This window comes from Mastigoproctus giganteus, chromosome 9 (assembly GCF_048544385.1).
Source record: "Mastigoproctus giganteus isolate SK-2022 chromosome 9, ASM4854438v1, whole genome shotgun sequence".
Classification (NCBI taxonomy): domain Eukaryota; kingdom Metazoa; phylum Arthropoda; class Arachnida; order Uropygi; family Thelyphonidae; genus Mastigoproctus; species Mastigoproctus giganteus.
Genome location: NC_143583.1, coordinates 72,715,451 through 72,740,781, shown reverse-complemented (window position 1 = coordinate 72,740,781; position 25,331 = coordinate 72,715,451). Strand labels below are relative to the sequence as shown.

The following is a 25,331-nucleotide window of genomic DNA, read 5'->3' as shown; positions in this document are numbered from 1 at the left end:
ACATTGATCTTTGGTTACTGCTACCCATATACAGTACTTTGCATCTGTCAATATTAAACTTCAGTTGCCACATCTCAGCCTATCTGCCTAACTTTTCTAGATCCTGTTGCAGTAGCATACTATCTTTACTATCATTAAGAACCCTGCCAACCTTTGTAACATCTGCAAACTTGAAAATTAAGCCTGATATACCTTCATCGATATCATTAATTAATACACAAAACAACAATGGGCCCAGCACCAAACCTCGGGGGGGACTCCACTAATAACATTAGACCACACAGAGCAGTGTTCATTTATTACTATTCTCTGCCGTCTCCCACTCAACCATCCCTTTATCACTTCTTGGAATACATAATTAAGTTAATTCTGAAATAAAAAAAAAATACTATGTAGCAAATTTAAACTACAGAATCACAAATCCTAATCACATTTGACTAAATCTGATTAGCATTTGACTATTGAAAATTAATGTTTACTTTATTGATGTCATATAGACATAGATTACAGCTGGGGATCACTTCCTGTATGATCTATTAAGACTACAAAAAAAAAAAAAACTCTGTGTACCACGTTTATCCATTCTTTAAATGGATAAACCAGTTATTCAGGCTAATTACCATTAGCCTGAATAACTGGGATTTTACTATTAATATTTAGCGATTTTTGTGTTTTTGTTTTTTTTTATGAAAACTCCAAAAGTGAGAGGTATTAGAATCTATTGTACTTAGTACCATGCTTGGATTGGAGTTTGAGAAGTTGAAAGAAGATATTTGTTGACATTACACTTGAACTTCTGTAGACTGCAATTTTCAGGAAATACGTATGAAGGAAGGTTGTTCCAGAAAACGGCAGTTGAATGAATAAATGAGGAAGATGAAAAGTTGGTTTTGTAAATTTGAAGTTGGACAGTAAATGGATATTGGCTGGTGGCAGCATGTGTTCGGACTGCTTTGAAAGAGAGAGAGCAGGAATTATAGAAGCCAATTCAGAAGAACAGTGCCCATGGAAGTACCTGTAGAAAAGGCATGCAGCAGAAACAGTGTCTATGAGACAGCAAGTGTAGAGACTCTGTTAGAGAGGAGTCATTAATTAACCTAACTGCCCTCTTCTGAATGGAATCTAGAAGCCTGAAAGAGGTTTTGGGGGCACCACCCCAGATATGAGAAAAATATTCAATGGTAGGGCGGATTTACGATTTGTACAGAGTGAACAACTGTTTGGAAGAAAAGTAACGCTGAAAGTGAAAGAGAAAACAATGTGCTTGTGCCAAGATAGATTAGAAGTCAGGGTAATCCCCAAAAGAGATATATCTTGCCTAGAAATCGGATGTCACCAAAGATAAGCACAGGAGCTGAAGAATCCTTTTTGCAAGATAAAAGACAAGACCGAGTTTTAGAAAGAATGAAATCAACTAAGTTGTCTTTGCCCTATTGGAGAATTACCTGGTGATCGGCATTTATGGAATTAGTAGTGGATATTCAAGAAGTTGAGGCTGATTGAGCAGGGCAAGGTTTCTCAAACTGGAAGTGGAATGCAATGTGCTGTAATTGGCAAAACTATGGATAGGATTTTAGGTCAATGGAAAAAGGTCATTAATATACAAGAGGAAAAGAGTGGGGGAAAGAACTGAACCTTGGGGGACACCAGCATTGGTGGAGAAGTTAGAAGACAGAGAGCCATCTACCATCACCCTCAGAGCGGTCAGAGAGAAAACTGGATAACTAATTACAAAAAACAGTTGGCAAACCATAAGATGGAAGCTTGTTTAGAAGACTTTTATGCTAAACACGATCGAAAGGCTTTGAGATGTCAAGAGCAACTGCTTGTGTTTCACCAAACGTCTTGTGTTTTTCACCAAACAGTGGATCGACACTGATGGAATCCATACTGGTGATCGTTGATCAAATGGAAGGATTCTAGGCAGAATCCTTCCATCTGATTAAGAATGTGATTAAATTTGAAATAATTATTTCATGTTGTTCATAAAGTAGATAAATATTACTTTTATTTGACAAGACTTTTAATATAATATATCATAATTTACTCAGAAACATTTTCCAATATAACAAGAAAATAGACATCTTACCATCAAATGTAAGACAATTCACATCTAAGAGGTTTTTTCCAGGTGAAAACTGATTGCTACCTTTACTGCGATCTATTCCATGCCTGTTATGTCCTTTGCGGTTAAATCCATACTTGTCAAATCCATTACAATCATAGCCATATATATCATAGCATTCTCTATTATAACCTTAAAGCAAAAAAAAAAAAAAAAGAAGTTTTTAATTTATATTTAATTTGCAAAACTAAAAATATTTTCTAATCAGCTTCCTATAGTATTCAATTCTGAATTATATTTAAATATGAATTACAAAATCCCATTATAACACTCCTGCTAATAGTATTACTACTTTTCATCTCATCCCATAAAATGCCATGCATGTTCAAATGGCTACAGCATTTAAATACTCCCTTACTTATATTACTTTTTTTAAGGTCTCAAGAAGGATATAAACTCTCCTTCCACTTGATTTTTGGCTTTGGTAAAGGGATAACAGAAACTAACTTCTAGTAATCATTAATCATGTACTTTGTTTACCTCACACGAATCAGTTCCAGTGTGCAGGTAACATTCATTTCATATTTAACTGGAAGCTCTGAAGGTAGATAGGATACTCTTTACAACCTAATAAGTGTCTAATTATTCTTGGCTGCATTTGCCCATTCGCCTCAGCTTTCTTTTTTTAAATTCAACATTATGGATAACGTACTAATCACTGTAACCATGTTGCCACAGTAATTAGTACCCTTAGTGCCTTTTGTGTATGCATATTTTCAATATGGTATTCATAAATTTCATTAATGAGAAAGCATTACAATTATTATGTTAATACCACATTTATCAAGTTTATAGAGTAATAATGAAATTATGTTTAGTTTAATTTAATAAAATCTTTTTAAAAGTTTTCATTATTTTTAAGAAAATAAGGTTGAATGTGCCAAAAAAGAAAGCATAGTAAAAAAATTAAGTGTGCAGGTTTCATAAACACTGGAAAAGAAGCTAAAAAAAAAAGTCATTATTTTCTATACAAATATTGATGAAAAATAGTCTGTAAAATGGAAAGTCCTCCTTACAGTGCTCTTTGGTGGGGGATGATCTCCCTTCAAAAGTGAAATAGTAGGAGTTTATTGTATATAAAATCAAGTATGAGGGAAATTATTCATTACAATAATAAATAAATAAACTTTTTTCTACAGTAATTATTCTAAGTAAATTTTCAGTAATTATTGTCTACATATTCAGATATTCAATATCCTAAACCAGTTATTAAATCTGATTCAGCATAAGGAAGAATTCATTTCTCATAAGCCGACCGGGCTAGCCGAGTGGGTAAAGTACCTGCCCGGCAACCCAAAGGTCGCAGTTCGATTCTCGCCTCGGGCTTGGATCAAAGTACTGCAAAAACCTTGGGAGGTGCAATATGGCCACAGAAGCCGATGCGCCAACAACTACCAAATCAAAAAAAAAAAAAAAAAAAAAATTCTCATAAAGAACAATCACAATTAGAGGATTTTGGCTTGCTAAAGCAAATCAACAATTTTGTAAGGTAACTTAAGAATAATACAGGTATTGAATGATTTATCCAGTAAGCAGAGGAAAGAAACCAGCTAACTTTCAAAGTTTTTTTTTTTTTTTTACATAATATTTTGTAATATTAGTATTAGTACTGGAAAATGATGCAAGAAAGCAATCTTATACAGCATCAGCCAAAAAAAAAACCCTTCCCATTTCACCTATCCATTTCCTCCAATAGTTTGTTTAGTTCTTCCCTGAATTTATTTAAGCTATCAACTTTTATAAGAACAGAATGGAAGCTTATTCCAGCAATCAATCAATCACATGCTAGATAAAGGCAAACTTCCACACATCTGTACCCATCCTTCCACAATTTGAATTTATGACCACTCCGTGTGCAAGTATGAGGAAGAATCCCATAAGCACTGAGCTTGCTCAATCCATTCAAAGCCTTAAACGCCTCAATCAGTTCAACCTCACAGGTGCTTAAGTCTCCCAGATGCTGCAATTTGCAGAACTGAAGCCTTTTGTTCCCTTCACTAATGTAATTGCCCTTCTCTGTACTCATTATAGCAGCTACATCCTTCCTAAAATGAAGTCTCCAGACCTGTATGCAGTACCCAAGATGTAGCCTGACCACTGCCTTATACAATGGGATAATCACCTCCTCATCCCTGTTAGCAAAATTCCTGTATATCATTGACAAAACCCCACGAGCTGTCCTGGGAGATGTCTGCACTGCTCAGAGAACTTCATATCTGACTGCACAATTACCCCCAGGTCTTTTTAATTTTCCACCATCCTGAGTGTAGTACTGCACAGTTAGTATGTTACTTTGGGGTTACTGCTACCCATATGCACTACTTTGCATTTGTCAATGTTAATCTTCAATTGCCATTTCTCAGCCCATCTGCTTAACTTTTGTAGACCATACCATTGCAGTAGCATACCATCATTACTGTCATTATCGACCCTGCTAACCTATATATCATCTGCAAACTTGGTCATTAAGCCTGATATACCTTTATCAACATCATTAATAAGTATAGAAAACAATGGGCCCACACCGAACCATAGGGGATTCCACTAATAACATTAGTCCACGAAAGCAGTGTCCATTGATTACTTCTCTCACTCAACCATCCCTTTATCCATAGCACAATTTGTCCTTAATGCCATACTGCTCAAATTTGTACAGTCTTTCATGTGCAACAGTATCAAAAGCTTTCCTGAAATCCAACTATATGAAATAAAAATTATTTTTTCCTTTCAGTTTCTCTGTGACCATATTGGAGTATCCAATAAAACTGATCAGACAGGATTTCTCCTTAACAAATACATGCTATGTCTGAAATATAACTGCAGTCTTGTCTAGATGGTTCTGCATTACTTCTTTAACCAGTAACACTATTATTTTCCCTCCCAATATATATGTAATATAACATATAGCTTGTAATATATCACTGGCCAACTATGCTCAGCAAATATCACTGGGAAACAGAAAGTGGGAAGAAAGCTGTGTTCAGATACCTTTAGTACAATACATACTTGCCTGTTTTACTTACCAAAATATTAAACAGATATGTAGAACATAATTAAGAAAAAGCAAAAGGAATATGTCTGCATAATGCTAAGAAAAATTTTGCCAAAATTTTTTTGTGTAACTGTTAATTAGGCATAAACAAACTTTATTTTGAGCACCTTCAGTGATTATGGATTTTGCATATGAAAGCAAATTCCCAGAGATGATGCCCTCCCTTAAACTTAGAAAGCAATAAAGATTCATTTTCAAAGAAAGTAACTGAATGGGATGTCGACTCCTCTAACTCCATCCCAAAGGTTCTGTGCTGCTGACAGTAAGCAGTTTAGAAACATGAACCAAATCACCAGCTTCCCCTGTCAATAACTAGTAAAGACCATTTTCTCTGTCAATCACAATTATTACAGACCAACAAGAGATGAGAACAGAGACATGTCACACAAATTAATGGATGGCAACTAGACCAGTGCACAACATTCATGGCAATAAGTTTATATATACAGTAAAGTTAGAGAAGTATTCATATGCAATTTCTCAGAGTTTCTCAAAAAAAAAAAAAAGAAAGAAACAGAATATGAACTACAACCTGATCTGCTGAAAAATAATACCTTAGCTGTCATTACAGAAATCTTGCTATTGTAGTCCACTTTGGAATTACTGCAAATCTCCACCTAATCAGTCCAAAAAACAAAAGCACAGCATCATCATCATCATCAAACTCCAACTAGTGCTATTTTAAGGGCTTGCAAAAGGTACCTAATGTTATTTGCAAATGCACTAACCAGCTTATTCAGAGGAGGTTTTACTTTAAAGCAAAAAAGATAAAAAAAAAACAATCTGTGTGCTTTTTTTCTAAATGCACAATTTTGCAAGCCTGGGCAAGCATTCAATAAAAATTCTCCTGGTTGTCTAAAGACAACCTATGTTTATAACTAAAATATGAAATGACTGCTCATAAGCAAATTTGGAGATAAGGTCAGAAATATATATCAATAACTTGAAGGATTTTTTTCTCCTTTGACTTTTCATTTGCTCTCATAAGCACTTCATCTTTCTCTCTCTCTCTCTAACAGTCAGTAAAATGTCATTAATATGATTAGCTTCACACAGTTAGTAGAGCTCAGTTAGCTTTAAATTCATAAAGCATCAGTATATTGTCTGTCAATGTCTTTAAATTGTGTATATTTTCTGGACATTTTGGCAAAATGAAAAACTTATACTTTCAAGAGAAAAAAATCATGTAATCCTTGACTGGAACTTATTAACTTGGCCAAAAAATAAATAAATAAAAAATAAATCCATAAAAATTTATCTCACCTCAATAGGATTTGAATGCAGGCCTTACTTCTGTAGCATGTATTTTACTGTCATTTCATTTATTATTAAATTTAATAAAAATAGAGTGAAAATTGCTACCTCGTGTTAAAAAAGGTGCAATGAATTTATTTAACTAAATAATGGGTCTCTTAAAATTCATTAAAAGATATTCGTTAATTAATTCTACAGGCACGTTAGCTTAACTTTTGTTCTGAGGAAAATAATGGAGTTACTGGTTAAAAATGCATCACAGGATCATCTAAACAAGACTGCAGTTATAGTTCAGACACAGCATGGATTTGTTAAGGGGAAATCTTGTCTGACCAATTTTATTCGATACTGGGATGTGATCACAAAGGAACAGGATGCAAAAATAATTTTAATATCATATATTTGGATTTCAGGAACGCTTTTGATACAACTGCACATCGAAGACTGCTGTACAAATTGGAGCAGTATGGCATTTGGGGCAAGTTGCTGCTATGAATAAAGGGATGTTTGAGTGGGAGAAGACAGAGAGTGTTAATCAATGGACACTGCGGTTCATGGACTAATGTTATTAGTGGAGTCCCTCAGGGTTCGGTGTTGGGCCCATTGTTGTTTTATACATTTATCAATGATATTGATGAAGGTATATCAGACTCAATATTCAAGTTTGAAGACAATATGAAGGATGGCAAGATTATTAATGACAACAATAACAGTACATTACTGCAACAGGATCTAGAAAAGTTGAGCAGATGGGCTGAGAGGTGGCAACTGAAGTTTAACATTGACAAATGCAAAGTACTGCATATGGGTAGCAATATCCCAAAGGTAATGAACCAACTGTATGGTACTACACACAGGGAAGTGGAGAATGAAAAAGACCTGGGGGGTACTTGTGCAGGCAGATATAAAGTTTTCTGAGCAGTGCAGACAGGCAGCCAGAGCAGCCTGTCTGCACTGCTCATGGGGGTCTTGTCAATGATATATAAGAATTTTGCTACCAGGGATAAGGAGGTGATTATCCCTTTGTATAAGGCAATGTTCAGGTCTGGAAGCCTTATTTTAGGAAGGATGTAGAACTGTTGGAACAAATACAGAGAGGGGCAATGAGAGATTGGTGAAGGTAACAAAGGTTGCTCTTACCAAGAAAGGCTTAAGTTCTGTAAATAGCAGTGTCTGGAAACTAGGCACCTGCGACGTGATCTCATTGAGGTGTATAAGGCCTTGAAGGGTTTGAGCAAGCTCAATGCCAATGGGATTCTTCTTCTTGCTCTGATTATGCACTTGAGTGGGCATAAATTCAAATTGAGGAAAGATAGTTGTAGAATAGATGTGCGGAAATTTGCCTTTGGCCAGCGGGTGTTGGATTGCTGGAACAAACTTCCATCTGTCATTGTGGAAATCAATAGCTTAAATAAATTCACGAAGAACTGGAAAAACTTTTAGAGTGAATGAATGGGTGAAACGGGGAATTTTTTTTTTTTTTTTTTTTGTCTTTGGCTGGTAATCTTGCGTTCTTGAATCATATGCTTCTACTTCTAATGCTAATGTTACAATGCCATTTTAATGGGCACATATATATATTATATATATATATTTTTTTTTTTTTTTTTCTATTAATTAATTTATATATATATACAGGGAGTTTCAAAAATGATGGTCAATAATTTAAAGGTGAAAAGTACAAACTGAAAAAAAACAAAAATGTCCCAGTGAACATTGGGCCGCAAAAGAACCGTTTTCAAGATAATGCACATTTTCTGCTAGGATCCTCCACTGACTATGGGAGCACTCTGGGAGGGTAGTCTGTATTGCTGAGACTTGTACACGCTGGATATGGTAAGAGTACAGTAACTGGAGACGTAAAATTCGCCACACACTGCTATGACTCAGTACACACTCTTGCAGAGCAACTCTCCTTGTAGAAATTCCTGGATTTTGTTCTATTCTTTATAACACCCTTTCCTCAACATCAGGTGTTATGCTTCTGGGCCTACCTGATCGAACTCCATGTGCGAAGCACCCATGTTCTCTAAGGCCCTGATGTACCCTGATGAATGTACACCTGTTGGGCAGGCACCTCCGTAGCCAGGTGGGAAGAAGCAGCAGTACGTAGCACACGCTTCTTGATTAGACTGGAGTTCGAGCCCGTCACCACCAAATACGGAGGATGCGGAAAGGTCAGGGAATGACCGCCGCATATCCCGAAGCAATATGGCCTTAGTTGCTAATGCTCCTAAAAACCAAATAACAAACAACAACAACAACAAACAAACCTGTTGGGCTGCCCTTGGCGGGGAAATGCTTCTTGGTACAAATGTGCAGCCTCGAGTGCACTGCCATTGGCTTTACCATACATGAAGTGCATGTTCACATACTCTTTGTTGCCGTAACCTCTTTCCATGTTGACTATCCTTTGACAAGTACTAGTATGCCTGCTATGTCTCAGAGCATTGAGAAAGGAGAAAAGGAGACAATAAGCATAATCTAACCTAAACAAACATGTCAGTGGTGGATCCCAACTCTGTACAGTTCACCTTGTCAGTGGTGGATCCCAACTAGAAATGTGCAATATCTCAAAAATGATTCACTTAAGGAGCCATGTTTACTAGGCTTTTTTTGCATATTGTAGTCTGTACGGTTCACCTTTAAATTATTGACCATCACTTTTGAAACACCCTGTATATATACTAATTGTACCTGGCGTAACATATGCCATCTTTCTGATTATGGCATACATAGTTTAATCTAGATCCTTCAGTCTTCACCATTCTTGTTTAGTGGTGATATAATTCTACAGCAGTCACTGTGGGATACATGCATATGTCTCTATTTGCAGGTGGTTCCCTATCTTCTCCAACAAATATTGCAGCAACTTCCATTTTGGATGTCGGTGCATTATATCATCTCTTATCCATGTCTTCTATAAATGGCATGTGCACATTCATTGTTGGATTGGCCTGGGTTATTTGATGCATTTGTTTATATGACTCAGCAAATGGGTTAACTTGTTGCAGCATCACGTCCAATTGTTGCATTACTTTGTCCATATATCCTTGGTTTGAATGTTTTTCAAGCTGTTTTGTTGTTGCTTCAGCAGAATAAAAAATACAGGGTCATCGAAAAAGGTGTCCGTGATTTCATGATAAAAGAACAATGCAAATACTTACATCAATCAATTGATTTATTTTTTAATATCTACAGGAGTAGCTCAAGTTTTACTTCATACTTTAGTATGTTTCAATATGAGCACCGTTCACTACTCGGCAAACATCCAAGCTGTAGTCAATCTCTGTCCATGTGTGCTCAATCATTTCTGGCGTAACAGTTGCTATTGCAGCTGTGATCCTCTCTCTTAAATGGTGCAGATCGCAAATCTTTTCTGCATAGACAATGTTCTTTATGTAGCCCCACAATAAAAAGTCTAACGGTGTCAGGTTAGGACTTCCTGATGGCCAAGGCTGACACTGACTGAGAGGCCATCTTACTAACATTGATTGAGGTGGTGCATGTAGGAGTCATTCTGCATACACTCATGGTACAGCCAAGGTCATTGTTGAGGTGTCAAATAGAACTGAGTGAGTTACCACACTGTTTGCTGCTACAATCACAGCAATCGATCAAATATTTCTGAAGATAATTAAAAGGGAAATCACGGACACCTTTTTCGATGACCCTGTATAAAGTTGTCCATATACTGGCTTATTTGCATTGTTTGGATATAGTGGCGAGACCAAATGGTAAATCTGGCCGTGTATTCTAAAATAGTATGGACCATTTCCAGGCGGTGATTTAATCTTTGCACCCATTGATGCAAATGGCATTGCTGAGTTGTACTCTCATATATGTTCTCTGTAGTTATTTTCTTCACATGTATCCCCTGCAAGCAGCTCTTGTAATAGAGTAGGTTGTCTCAGACAGTGGGTCAAGTGAAACCTTTCCATCATGACAGCATTTAGTGTATTTATTCGATGTGTTTAACTCATGTTCCCAATATCTTGCATTGCAATACTCACAGCTGTAACACATATTTCCTATGTCATGCTCTTCCACATTAATTACAGCTTGTTGATTATTCGCATCTGGTACTTCTATTTGATTAGTCCTATGGCATTTTGCCAGTCTTCTCATTTCCAATCTTGCTTCTCTTTCTTCAATGTTTTCTGTCCGTCTTCGAAGTCATAGAGTCTCATTTCGGTCTTATAGTCTATTAGATCTCTCCTCCAATGTTTCATTAGCATTTCTTCTATATTTTCTCAAAGTTCTTACACACTGTTCAGCCATTTTTACACTTCTTATTAAAATTGAAGACAGATAAAATAAACATACATCGATAGCTTTCAGGCATAGGTTGCCTTTCTTCAGTCAAAAAAAATTAGTAAAAAATTAATAGTAAAAAATTAATAAAGAATGCCTGGTATGGTGGTCATGCGAGGTGAACCTCGTGAATAGAAAAGCTTTAATGAAACTTAATTATAAATAAATTTTTACTTTAAATAAACTCTAAAAAAATTAAAATTTTTAAAAAGAAACTTTTTGTATCATACCATTCTGATGGAAGCCATATCTGTTATAACCTCTGCGATCATATCCTGCTCTATTGTAACCTTCAAGATCATAGCCACTTATATCAAAAATAGATCTCTTATCATAATGACCACTATGATTATAGCCAGAAATATCATACCCAGCTCTGTCGAATCCATCTCTATCAAAGCCTTGCCTATCAAAGCCTACAACCAAATTTTAAAAACAATTGTAATGTCTCTACTCAGGATGTACATAAGGTATCCCCAATTAATACTTAAAATAAAAACAAAATTTCTTAGATTACTAGGTTTACTAGCTTACTAATGGAAGAAAGAAAAGTAAAACAAATTAAATAAAAACTGAGCCAATCAATTTTCACTATTTGTTAATCTCCTACATTTAATTTTTTATATACCTTCTATTCTTAAGAGATTATATGAGAATACAAATTTTAACTAATCTATTATGCCGATATGTGAATGCATTTAAGGTAAATGACTACTTAAAAAATAAAAAAATTAGAAAACTACAAAATATAGAATACATTACAGAATCACATATATACAGGAATAAACTTGAATATATCAACAGAGTATGAGACTCTATTGATATATTCGAGTATATTCTTTACGAGACATACTTTCATTTATAAATAGAAAGCAATGCTGCAGCCTACTTACATTTTAATAGTTACTACCCTTCTCATACAAATAATCAATCTAGTAAAAAAAGACAAACAACAAATTTTCATTATTTGACCACATTTTTTTTTTTTTTAGACACTATCCTTTTCTGGTTAATTAATTATATACCACTGCTCAAGGACAACAAAAAAGCTTCTAATTCTAATTCTAATTCTTTTTCTCATATAAAAAAACTTTGAAACAATACACTTGTTTACTATTTATTTTTATTGGTAACATATGAGGGGGACACTGAACATTTCACAGCCTCACTACGAAGCAGTGGACCCACACCAATGGTCGTGTATTATTTTTCAATATAGTCTCCTTAGCATTGCACACACTTGTTGTGAGCCACCTCCGTAGCCAGGTGGGAAGGAGCAGCAGTGCGTAGCGCACGCTTCTTGATTAGACCGGGGTTCGACCCCATCACCACCAAATACGGAGGATGCGGAAAGGTCAGGGAATGGCCACCGCATATCCTGGAGCAATATGGCCTTAGTTGCTAATGCTCCTAAAAACCAAATAACAAACAAACAAACAAGCACTTGTTGCAGCAATGCTGTTTTTCCACTCTTACAGAATTATTTGTCAAAACATGAAAAAAATGCTTCCACGGCACACCAAGATGATGTGGGTGGTCAGACCAATGCCAAGTCAGTTTGGTGTGACATTAGCACTGAGAAAAGTAACTAAAATGAGATTAGGAATTTACTACTCATTACAGCCAAATGACTGTAATGAGTATAATTAAAAACTACACCAACAGGTAGAGTATGTAAGTAAAACAGAATATCTTATAATTGGGATTAACTTTCCACATGATGAATGGAACTTGTGGGATGGTCACTCCCACAGTCACAAAAATTTCCTGAATTTACCGAATAAACATAACAATTGAAATGCAATATGCCAGTGAATTCACAACGTGACATGTAAGAACTGCTGTGGAGTCAGTCCCACAGTTATTACATAAACCTTTTGAGTTCTCCATCATTGATTATAAAAGAGTTAATAATTTTGTTCATGAAAAGCAATAGACAAACCTATTTTCATCAAACAAAACTTCCCCATGCTATAAATTAATTCCAGAATGCAAGCATGCCTTGATTCTAAAAAACTGTATGCTTTATATGTTACTGTGCTTACTTCAAAGTTTGAATGTGCTAAGAACTTTTATTTAGCTAAGGTGAAATCTCCATCCTGCACATCATTTTAAGAGAGGGAAAGTGAGAGCAAGAGAACTATATAACATTGCTGGTTGACCTAATCAGATGATAGATTATTATATTTTCTGAAAAATTAGATAATGGATTCATCATCATCATCATCAGCCATTTTCAATCCACTGCAGGATGAAGGCCTCTCCAGCAACTTTCCAGTTCCTTCTGTTTTGAGCACTGGCATCCATTTACTACCCACAAACTCATGAATTTCATCTATCCATCTAAGCCTTTGTCTTCCAGGTTTTCTTCTAGCTCCATTTGGATACCATTCTGTTATTTTCTTAGTCCATCTGTCATCATGTCTTTGAGCTATGTGTCCTACCCAAGACCATTTTAGTTCTTTAGTTTTGATAAGATGTCCTTTACTTGAGTTTGCTGCCTAATCCATGTGTTTCTCTTCTTATCTGACAGTCTGATTCTCAATATGATTCATTCCATTCTTCGCTGTGTAGTTCTCAGCTTCTCTTCCATTCTTTTGGTGAGTGCCCAAGTTTCACTTCCATAAGTCATGGTGGGGATTATACATTGGATCATTATTTAACGTTTCAGACAAACTGGGGTATTGCTCTTCAGTATGTGACTATATTTCCTGAATGCTATCCATCCAAAATTTATTCTTCTCTTGACTTCCAGCCATTTATCATTATTACAGCTAATAACTTGTCCCAGATAAGTATATGACTCCACCTTTTCAATTACTGCTCCTTCAATCATTATTTCCCTTTCTGTGGCATACTTGTTCATCATTACTTTTCTTTTAGCCATATTCATCTTTAGTCCAAAATCCTTACTAGCTGTGCACAACTGATTAAGATTTTCCTCTAATTCTTTGGGATCGTGGCTTATGACCACAATGTCATCTGCAAATCGTAAATGGTTTAGGTATTCTCCGTTCACATTGACTCCTTTTTGCGACCAGTCTAATCTTCTGAAAGCTTCCTCAAGGGCAGCAGTAAACAGCTTTGGAGATATTGTGTCTCCTTGTCGAACTCCTTTCTCAATTTTAAATTTCCTACTGTCTTTGTCTAGTCTAATAAAGGAGGTAGCACTCTCATATATTTTCTTCAAAATCATAATATATGGGGTATCAATGCCTTATGCTGTGTGGAGTCAAATGCCTTTTCATAATCAACAAATGCCAGGTATAATGGTGTTTTATATTCATTTGCTTTCTCCATTAGCTGTGATATTACTGAAGGTGATCTATAGTTGAGAATCCTGTCCTAAAGCCAGCTTGCTCTTTCGGTTGATTCTCATCAAGTAGTCTTTCTAATCTGTTAGTAATGACCCTTGTGAACAACTTGTAGATGTGGGATAACAAGCTAATTGGTCTATAATTTCCAATTTCTGATTTATCTCCTTTCTTATGCAGCAAAACTATGATTGCATTATTCCACTGCTTAGGCGTCACACCTTTTCTAATGCACTTTGTGAAGAGCCTTGCCAGCTTTTGTGTTATGTCTCTTCCTCCCAATTTTAACAACTCTACAGTAACTTCATCTTCACCCAGGGCTTTCTGATTCTTCATTTTCTTCAATGCATGTTCTACCTCATCAGGAAGAATATTGGGTATGTTGTATGTGTTGCTAATTTGCAATCCATCTTCCCCACTGCTGGCATCATTCCCTCGCTCCTTGTATAATTCTCTATAGTAGTCTTCTGCTATTTGAATTATGCCTTCTCTGCTGTTTATAAGTACACCATCGGTATTCTTCAGTTTGTATCATTTGTCTTTCTGTATTACTGCTCATGGCTGCTGATTTAAATCCTTTGTTTTCCCTTAATGCTTGTTCTACTTTTCTTGTGTTAAATTTTCTTTCGTCCTCTCTGAGTCTCTTTCTAATGGCTTTGCATAACTCAGTATACTCAATTTTCTCCTTGTCAGTGTTTATCTTGCTCTTCATTTTTCGCCTTCGGTTCATCATAACAAGTGTTTCTTGACTAATTTTTTCTTCTTTGGATTTCTTTTTCCCTATAGGTGTCTTGGGCTTTATCACTTTCAGAAAGTTGTAATATTCCTCATCGACATCTTGGTCCTGAGCAGTCTGCAGAAGTTCAAACTTGTTCTTAAGTTCCAGTACATACTGCCTTTTCTCCTCTTCTGTTATCTCAAAGTCCTTTGTATTATTTACTCGAGTCAGTTTTTTCCTTTCCTTTCCTACATCTATATCAAGTGTACATCTTACCATTCTGTGATCACTATCAACATTTACCTTATTCAGGACGGTAACATCATTCACAATATATCTTCTGTTAGTGAGGATGAAGTCGATTTCATTAGTAATTAATCCATTTGGACTCTTCCATGTCCACTTTCTGTTCACCCTTTTCTTGAAAAAAGTGTTCATTACTGACAGTCCTTGAGATTCTGCAAATTCCACAAGTCTTTCACCTCTTTCATTTCTTTCACCAATTCCAAAATTTCCTATAGTTCCCCTTTTTGCACTGTTTTGTCTTTTTCCAACCTTAGCATTGAAGTCTCCCATAATAATAGTGTAGTGGATTTTTTGCCCATTTGGAAGACTCTCAATTTCGGTGTACATTTCTTCAACCTCTTCATCATCATGGCTTGATGTTGGTGCATAAATCATTATAATCTTTAGCTTGTATCTCTTAGAAATCTTGAGTATTAGTCTTGACACCCTTGGTGATGATAATGGATTACTGGACTTTTACTTTTATTAACCTAAGCAATAGATATGAATGCATAATCATTAATGTGATTGGAACAGAAACATTCTTTGTGAAAAATATTTATAAAGACAGGAAGTGCTAAAAACTAGGCAACATTTTTTTTTTTATCTTTATTTTTAAACTGTTATCTAATAAATAGAAAATAAAAATAAATACCATGGTTATTCTGCATACTATGGTATATTTAATAAGGCTTTAGCAGAAAAATGAAAACATGCAGTTTGTTTTTAATTTACTTTTCCAAATATTTTGAAATTTATCAAAGAAATGCAAGAATATATTAAAATAAATAAAGTGCAGCCATTATCAACCCACTGCAGGATGGAAGCCTCCTCAACAATTCATGCTGAGGGAAATGGACCATAATCTGCCACGCTGGCCCAGTGCGGGTTGGCAGATCGACCGTATTCAGCAGTCAGGGGCTTGAACCCCGGTCTACTCAAGGAGCATGTGCTACTGCACTCTCGCTCCTGCCCACTCGGCTACGGAGGCCGTAGAATATATTATCTAAGTTGAAATAACACAGTAAAATGCCTTAATACTCTACTTTAATAAAATATGCAGAATATAAGAAATTTTCTAATACATCTAACTTCACTCTAATTTAGGAATTCTGCACATTGTTTATATTCCTATATAAATTCTTTTAATTCACTAAAAATGGGCTGGAAGAGAAATTAATGTGAAAAAGACAAGGATTATCCAAGGTTGTTAAAGGAAGTAATAGGACAGACTGTCAAACCCCAAATATTATAATGGGCACAATGTTAGATGTGGGTGAAGTCCTGGCTGACTGGAGATGTGCAAATGCTTCTCCAATTTATAAAAGTAGTTAGACAATTGTGAAATGGCTAATTACAGAATAATAAAGTAAGGAAAATTAAAGAATCCACAACTGAGATACACAAATGAATAGGAATGGAAAATCGTATAAGAAAACAGCATGAAGTTGTTTGGAGGACATCATGACTAAATAACCTGAAGAGCTATTATGAAGCTGTCACAAAAATAACCCCAAGGAATCTCACAAAAATGTCTCAAAGACTATTTCAGAAAAACAACACTAATTATACCATGAAATTAATGCAAATTAGTAAAGGTACACTTGATAGCATGGTCTGTTGCATTTTATTTTGTTCCCTTCTTTGATCTGTAGGTTTCTTCTGTGTCACACTTTCATTTTAGCTTGTATGTTAATGACCATTAATTGCTTCATTACTTTTTAACTTATTCTCTTATTTTTATTTTAGATTATAATTGACTGTTTTATATATTTATATAGTATGAAACAGAGCTGTAATACTCAATATGTTCTACGTTGATAATAATATTAGTAAATTAATAAGAGGAGTTTACCTCAATATAGTACGTGGAACACTTCCGTATGATACCCTCCAGAAATTAAAACGGAAAAAACGAAAAATTCGACAACTTACCGGTACATTAAAGTAAAATATAAATAATTAAATAATTAAAGTAAAATATAAATAATTAAATAATCAATTTAACACAATTCAAAATCAATTTAAAACAATTAAAATTCAAATTAACGCAATTAAAAGAATCTAACGAAAATATTCAAAACGATTTTCCTTCCTGAAGCTGACAATGCTTTTCGACCGACTGTCGTGATCACAGGAATGAAAATTACCGAATCAGGCTAAACCTGCAACTTAAATAGTGATTATATGTCTTCACGCATCGGAGATCAAATATGGCTGCCGAACATTAACAGAATTCTCGTGTAATTTAACTTCAACGGTTTCTGCAATTAATAGTCGCGTATAATTACGTTGAACGTTAAGTATTTTGGCCTCGTTAAATAAAAAAGTATGTTTTTCGTTAATGGCATGAAAGGCTAATTCTGACGCTGCTGAACGAGAAGCACGAACTGAGGCTTCGTGTTGATTTACACGAATATTAAGAGAAAACCACGTCGAACCTTGGTAAGACGAGTCGCAATCACCGCAAGAAATGTTGTATACTAGATCATTAATTTGTGTTGCGAACGCGGAAAGAACCGAGCGATTGTTCAGTATAGTGTGTAACTTCCGTATAGGCCTAGCTATAATTTTAAATTCGGTATCTTTAAAGAATCTGTTAAGCTGTTTGTGCCACTGTTCAACATATGGGACAGAAATAAAGTATTTTTTGATATTACCATTGTTGATTGGTGTAGTATTTTGTATCCTATCCTTAGCTTGTACCCTAATTCGATTTATTGTGTTAATGGGATAACCCCTGTTCAAGAATCTGCTAGTTAATATTTATATTTCTGAGTCCAAAGCAGAATCCGTCATTGAATATTTATAGGCATTTAGAAATTGATTAAAGATAATCGATCTTTTGTAGGTGAACGGGTGGTAGCTATTATAATGTAGAAGCATACCGGTGTTTGTGGGTTTTCGATAGATGCAAAATTGTATTTTGTTCGAGTCCCGGGTAAGCGTGAAATTAGAAAGTTTAATGACTTAGTATCCGTATCTTCCTTTTCCAATGTAAATTTGAGTCTAGAATGAATATTATTAAACGAATGTAAAATGTCTTGGATAGTACTACTATCGGTAATAACTAGAACATCGTCTAAATACCTCCCATAGTATGTGATACGGGGACGAAAAGGTGTCAAATGTATCTGCTCAATCGTTGAGAGATAGATCTCTGACATTAAGCCACTCAGGCTCAAACCCATTGGTAATCCAAAAATTTGTTTGTACACCTTGTCTCGAAAGGTGATGTAGTTAGCCTCAACTAATAGTTTAATTAAGTGAAAAATTTCCTTAATAGGCAGCTTCGTATAATTAATCGGTGTCGAGTTTTTATTTAACATACCCCAAATAATATCTAATGTGTATTCAACGTTTACATTCGTATATAATGAGGTAACATCTAATGAGAATAAATTGTCATTGTCGCCAAGTCTACAGTCTTTAAGATTATTAAATAATGTATCGTAATTCTTAATCCCAAATTGTATAACCTGTCTAAAAGGTTTTATAATGTTATATACATGTGTGGCTAAGGCTGAAAATGCCGAGTTCCTGTAGGAAACAATAGGTCGAATCGGAAATCCAGGCTTGTGTAATTTTACCTGACCAAAAAGTGCAGGAATATTGTATGTTCTGGACTTCAATTCCTTCAACTGAACCATAGTAATGTAGTCGTTTTTACGGTATGTGGTTAACGTTTTATTGTATTGATTTACCAAATTGGTAAACAGTACCGGGTCCACTTCACGATAAGTGGAGGTATCAGACACAACTGAATCTAACTTATTAATATAATCATGTTTATCTAGTATTACCACTGTATCTCCTTTATCTGCCCTCTGTATATATAATTTCACGCTTACCCGGGACTCGAACAAAATACAATTTTGAATCTATCAAAAACCCACAAACACCGGTATGCTTCTACATTATAATAGCTACCACCCGTTCACCTACAAAAGATCGATTATCTTTAATCAATTTCTAAATGCCTATAAATATTCAACGACGGATTCTGCTTTGGACTCAGAAATACAAATATTAACTAGCAGATTCTTAAACAGGGGTTATCCCATTAACACAATAAATCGAATTAGGGTACAAGCTAAGGATAGGATACAAAATACTACACCAATCAACAATGGTAATATCAAAAAATACTTTATTTCTGTCCCATATGTTGAACAGTGGCACAAACAGCTTAACAGATTCTTTAAAGATACCGAATTTAAAATTATAGCTAGGCCTATACGGAAGTTACACACTATACTGAACAATCGCTCGGTTCTTTCCGCGTTCGCAACACAAATTAATGATCTAGTATACAACATTTCTTGCGGTGATTGCGACTCGTCTTACCAAGGTTCGACGCGGTTTTCTCTTAATATTCGTGTAAATCAACACGAAGCCTCAGTTCATGCTTCTCGTTCAGCAGCGTCAGAATTAGCCTTTCATGCCATTAACGAAAAACATACTTTTTTATTTAACGAGGCCAAAATACTTAACGTTCAACGTAATTATACGCGACTATTAATTGCAGAAACCGTTGAAATTAAATTACACGAAAATTCTGTTAATGTTCGGCGGCCATATTTGATCTCCGATGCGTGGACCTTTACGCGCATGCGCGAAGACATATAATCACTATTTAAGTTGCAGATTTAGCCTGATTCGGTAATTTTCATTCCTGTGATCACAACAGTCGGTCGAAAAGCATTGTCAGCTTCAGGAAGGAAAATCGTTTTGAATATTTTTGTTAGATTCTTTTAATTGCGTTAATTTGAATTTTAATTGTTTTAAATTGATTTTGAATTGTGTTAAATTGATTATTTAATTATTTATATTTTACTTTAATTATTTAATTATTTATATTTTACTTTAATTATTTAATTATTTATATTTTACTTTAATGTACCTGTAAGTTGTCGATTTTTTCGTTTTTTCCGTTTTAATTTCTGGAGGGTATCATACGGAAGTGTTCCACGTACTATATTGAGGTAAACTCCTCTTATTAATTTACTAATAATATATATTTATATATAAGTGACTGATTATTATAATTTACTGATTCATTTTTTTATTTTCTGTTTGCTATGATTACATTTTCAAAGTTTATTTACATATTTCAGTTCAGGTCAAACTTATAGCAGTTAATGGAAAACTTTGCATTTTTTTATCATGATTGCTTTTTTTAAACTATAAAGGATAAAGGATAATTTTAAACTATAAAAGGTAATGGCCATCGCACATACAAACATCACTTTTGAGTTTATTACTTTATATTCTGCATCTGAATCATACACGATAGCAGTCAACGATTAAACGTTCCTTATCTTCATTCATTCACATTGTGCATTGTGCTTTTTGTTCCAACTAAGAAATACTGTGCTAGGTTTAGGCCCAAATGGATGTCAAATAAACTAATGAGACTTGTGGCAGAGAAGAAAAATGCATGGGATGCATATAAATTATCAGGTGACATAGAAGTCTATGGTAGATATAAGCTAGTCGGTAATCAAGTCACAAACGAGGTTAGGCAAGCGAAGGCAGATTATGAGAAATCTTTGGCAAAGGACGCAAAGAAAAATAACAAACAATTCTTTACTTATATAAACTCTAAAAGGAAGAGGATAAATCAGATTGGTCCACTTGATATCAAGAGTTTGACTGTAGATGATCATTTTCAGATAGCTGCCAAACTAAATGAGTATTCTGCATCTACATTCATACACAAGGAGTTATTCAAAGAGAAGATGGCCAGATGTTTATCAAACTCTAAAAGGGAGTTAAATGATTTTGTAATAAATGAGAGCAAAGTGGAGGAGAAATTGTTCAAGTTAAACATAAGAAAGGCGCCTAGGGTCAGAAGGGATCTATCCGGTTATATTAAAGGAGGCTGTTAGTTTGGCTTCTGTTCCAGGGAAAATTATGGAGTCACTAGTTAAAGAAGCACTGCAGGATTATCTAGACAAGACTGCAGTAATAATTCAGACACAGCATGGGTTTGTTAAGGAGAAGTCTTGTCTGACCAACTTGACTGGACACTATGATGTGGTCACAAAGGAACAGGATGCAAAAAATTATTTTGATATCATATACTTGGATTTCAAGAAAGCTTTTGATACTGTTGCACACGGAAGACTATTATACAAATTGGAGCAATATGACATTAAGGGGAAGTTGATATAATTGATAAAAGGATGGTTGAGTGGGAGAAGACAGAGCGATAATCAATGGACATTGCTCTTCATGTACTAATGTTATTAGTGGTGTCCCCCAGGGTTTAGTGTTGGGCCCATTGTTGTTTTGTATATTTAACAATGATATTGATGAAGGTATATCAAGCTTAATGTCAAAGTTTGCAGATGATACAAAGGTTGGCAGGGTTGTTAATAACAGTAATATCAGTATGATGCTGCAACAGGATCTGGAAAGGTTGGGCAGATAGGCTGAGAAGTGGCAACTGAAGTTTAACATTGACAAATGCAAAGTACTGCATATGGGTAGCAGTAACCCCAGAGAAATGTACCAACTGAGTGGTGTTACACTCAGGGTAGTGGAGAATGAAAGAGACCTGTGGGTAATTGTGCAGTCAGATATGAAGTTTTCTAAGCAGTGTAGACAGGCTGCCAGAGTTGGTCATGGGGGATCTTGTCAATGATATACAGGAATTTTGCTAACAGGGATAAGGAGATGATTATCACCTTGTACAAGGCAGTGGTCAGACCACACCTTGTGTACTTCGTACAGGTCTAGAAGCCTCATTTTAGGAAGGATGTAGAGTTGCTAGAAAGAGTACAGAGAAGGGCAACAAGACTGGTTAGGGGAACAAAGGGGGTGCTCTTATGAAGAAAGGCTTAAGTTCTGCAAATTGCAGCATCTGGAGACTAGGCATCTGCAAGGTGATCTGGTTGAGGTGTATAAGGCCTTGAATGGATTCTTCCTCTTGCTCAGATTACAAACTTGAAGGGGCATAAACTGAAATTAAGGAAAGCAGTTGTCGAACGGATGTGTGGAAATTTGCCTTTAGCCAGTGGGTAGTTTATTGTGGGAACAAACTTCCATATGTTGTTGTGGAAGTTGATAGCTTAAATAAATTCAAGGAAGAACTGGACAAATGTTTGGAGCAAATGGATGGGGTGAAATGGGACGGTTTTTTTTTTTTTTTTTTGGCTAATGCTGTATAAGCTTGCTTTCTTATATCATATGCCCCTACTAATGCTAATGTTACTTTCATTTAATCAGTTGCTACAACAAGTACAGAGAAGTGGCACTCTTCCTTTTTCATGGTTTTATTATACTTTGTTTAGTTCAGTGTCTTATTATTATTATTATTATTAGTAGTAGTAGTAGTAGTAGTGGCATATGATAAAACAAATCAAGCAAAGTATTTTCCAAAAAAAAAAAAAAAACCTCCCACACCACCTGTCCATCCACTTCAATAATTTGTCTAGTTCTTCCATGAATTCATTCAACAACAACAACAAATTGAAGGTATTTCTAACAATCAATCACCACCTGGCTGAAGGGAAATCTCTGCTCCCTTGATTTGAATTTATTCCTTCTCATGTGTACATCATTTAGACAAGACTTCAGTTATAGCTCAGACACAGCATGGTTTTGTTAAGGGGAAGTCTTGCCTGACCAACTTGATTGGATACTATGATGCAGTCACAAAAGAACTGGATGCAGGGAATAACTTTGATATTATATACTTGGATCTTAGAAAGGCTTTTGATACTGTTGCACATGGAAGACTACTACACAAATTGGAGCAGTGTGACATTGGAGGCAAATTGCTGCTATGGATAAAGGGGTGGTTGAGGGAGAGAAGACAGAGAGTGGTAATCAATGGACACTGCTCATCGTGGACTAATGTTATTAGTGGAGTCCCTCAGGGCTCAGTGTTGGGTCCATTATTGTTTTCTGTATTTATAAATGATATTGATGATGGTATATCAAGCTTAATGACAAGTTTGCAGATGATACAAAGGTTGGCAGGGTTGTCAAGGACACTACTGACACTATGCTGCTGCAACAGGATCTGGAAAGGTTGAGCAGATGGGCTGAGAGTTGGCAAATGAAGTTTAACATTGACAAATGTAAAGTACTACACATGGGAAAAAGCAACCCCAGAGCAACGTATCAACTCTGTGGTACTACACTGACAGTGGTAGAGAATGAAAGGGACTTGGGGGTGATTGTGCAGGCAGATATGAAGTTCTCTGAGCAGTGCAGACGGGCTGCAAGAGTAGCTCATGGAGTATTGTCAATGATATACAGGAATTTTTCCAGCAGGGATAAGGAGGTGATTATTCCATTGTATAAGGCAATGGTCAGGCCACACCTAGAGTACTGTATACAGGTCTGGAGGCCTCATTTCAAGAAGGATGTAGAGCTGCTGGAACGAGTACAGAGAAGGGCAACAAGATTAGTGAATGGAACAAAGGGGTGCTCTTACGAAGAAAGGCTTAAGTTTTGCAAATTACAGTGTCTGGAGACTAGGCACCAGCGAGGTGATCTGATTGAGGTGTATAAAGCCTTGAATGGTTTAAGCATGCTCAATGCTGATGGGATTCTTCCTCTAGCTCAGAAAAATCACCTGAGAGGGCATAAATTCAAATTGAGGAAAGACAGATGTAGGATAGACGTGCGGAAATTTGCCTTTAGCCAGCGGGTGGTTGGTTGGTGGAACAGACTGCCATCCCTTGTGGTGGAGGTTGATAGCCTAAATAAGTTTAAGGCTCAGCTGGACAGGTATTTTGAACGAACAGAGGGGTGAAGTGGAAGTGGGTTTTTTTTTTTTTGGCTGATGCTGCATAAGCTTGCTTTCTTGCATCAAATGCCTCTACTAATGCTAATGCTACACTCTGAGGAAAAGAAAGAATGTCATTAGCACTGAGCTTTCTTAATCCATCCAAAGCCTTAAACATCTCAATCAGATCATGTTGCAGGTGCCTAGTCTCTAGATGCTGCAAGTTGCAAAACTTAAGCCAGAAAAACAACCCTTTCTTGATAAAACCACCCTTTCATTCACTTTACGAATCTCGCTGCCCTTCCCTGCAACCATTCCAGCAGGTCTACACCCTACTAAAATAGGGCCTCCAGTCCTGTATGCAGTTCTCAAGATGTCACCTAAAAATTGCCAAAACTCCATGAGCTGTCCTGGCAGCCTGTCTGTGCTGCTGAGAGAATTTCATATCTGACTGAACAATTACCCTCTGGTTTTTTCATTTTCCACTACCTTGCGTATAGTACCACATAGTTGGTAAGTTAATTACTACTGCAACACCTTGCAGTTGTCAATATTAAACTTCAACTGCCATTTTTGATATATCTGTCTAATTTTTTTAGACCTTGTTGCAGTAGCTTACCTTATTACCCTGCCAAACCTTTTTATCCTCTACAAACTTAGACATTAAGTCTCATATACCTTCATCAATATCATTAATAAATAAAAAAACAAAAATGGAACCACCACTGAACCCTGGGAACTACACTAATAACATTAAACCATGAAGAGAAATGCCCATTGATAACCATTCTCTGTCTTCTTCCACTTAACCATCCCTTTATCCATAGCAGTAACTTGCCCTTAATGCCACATTCTCCAGTTTTATGTGCAGTATATCAAAAGCCTTCCTGAAATCTAAGTATATGGTGTCAAAATTATTTTTTTGCATGGTCCCTTAGACATCTAATATCCTTGGTCACTGTATCATAGAAACCTATCAGATCGGTCAGACAAGACAGCCCCTTGACAAACGCATGCTGTGATTGCAGTATAATTGCATTGCCTGTCCAAATGGTCCTGCATTACTTCTTTAAAAAGTGATTCCATTATTTTCCCTGGAACAGACATTAAGCTAACAGGTATATAATTACTTATGTAATCTTTTGATCCCCTCCTTTGAGAATTGGGGATACATCTGCACATCTCCAGTTCATAGGGAACTCTCCTGAATCCAAAGATACTCTCAGAATTATGGCTAATTATAACTGGCTAAATCCCATCCACCCCAAGTGCCTTTTTTATGTTAAGTTTCAACAATTTCGATTCCACTTACCTCTCATTTATCACAAAATCATTTAGTTCCCTATTAGATTTTCATGAACTTCTGGTATTTACCCCTCTAAAGAACTCCTCATGCATGAAATCTAGATGAAAAAATACCTATTCAGTTTGTCATCAACTTGTTCAGGATCATAAACAGTTAAACAATGAACATCACAAGTGGACAAATGCAATTCAAACCGTCCTTTCTACTGTTAATATAAGTA

General features: G+C 35.8%; 1 protein-coding gene across 4 annotated transcripts in view; it reads right to left on the bottom strand.

Moving 5' to 3' along the window:
• The window catches only part of LOC150080448 (kielin/chordin-like protein), a 1,054,752-nt gene that overhangs the window by 710,709 nt on the left and 318,712 nt on the right, over positions 1-25,331 (bottom strand). For 3 of the 4 annotated variants that reach the window (XR_016547392.1, XM_090381408.1, XM_090381409.1), the window contains exons 11-12: positions 10,976-11,161; positions 2,090-2,257 (exon numbers count right to left, since the gene is read on the bottom strand). Coding sequence is in view for 3 of the 4 variants with exons in the window: in XM_090381408.1 (XP_090237534.1) it covers positions 2,090-2,257; positions 10,976-11,161 (354 nt within the window). In the remaining variant the exon portion in view is untranslated. Of the gene's footprint in view, positions 1-2,089; positions 2,258-10,975; positions 11,162-25,117; positions 25,158-25,331 lie in introns of those variants that run through there. The other variant, XM_090381410.1, reaches the window with a different exon arrangement.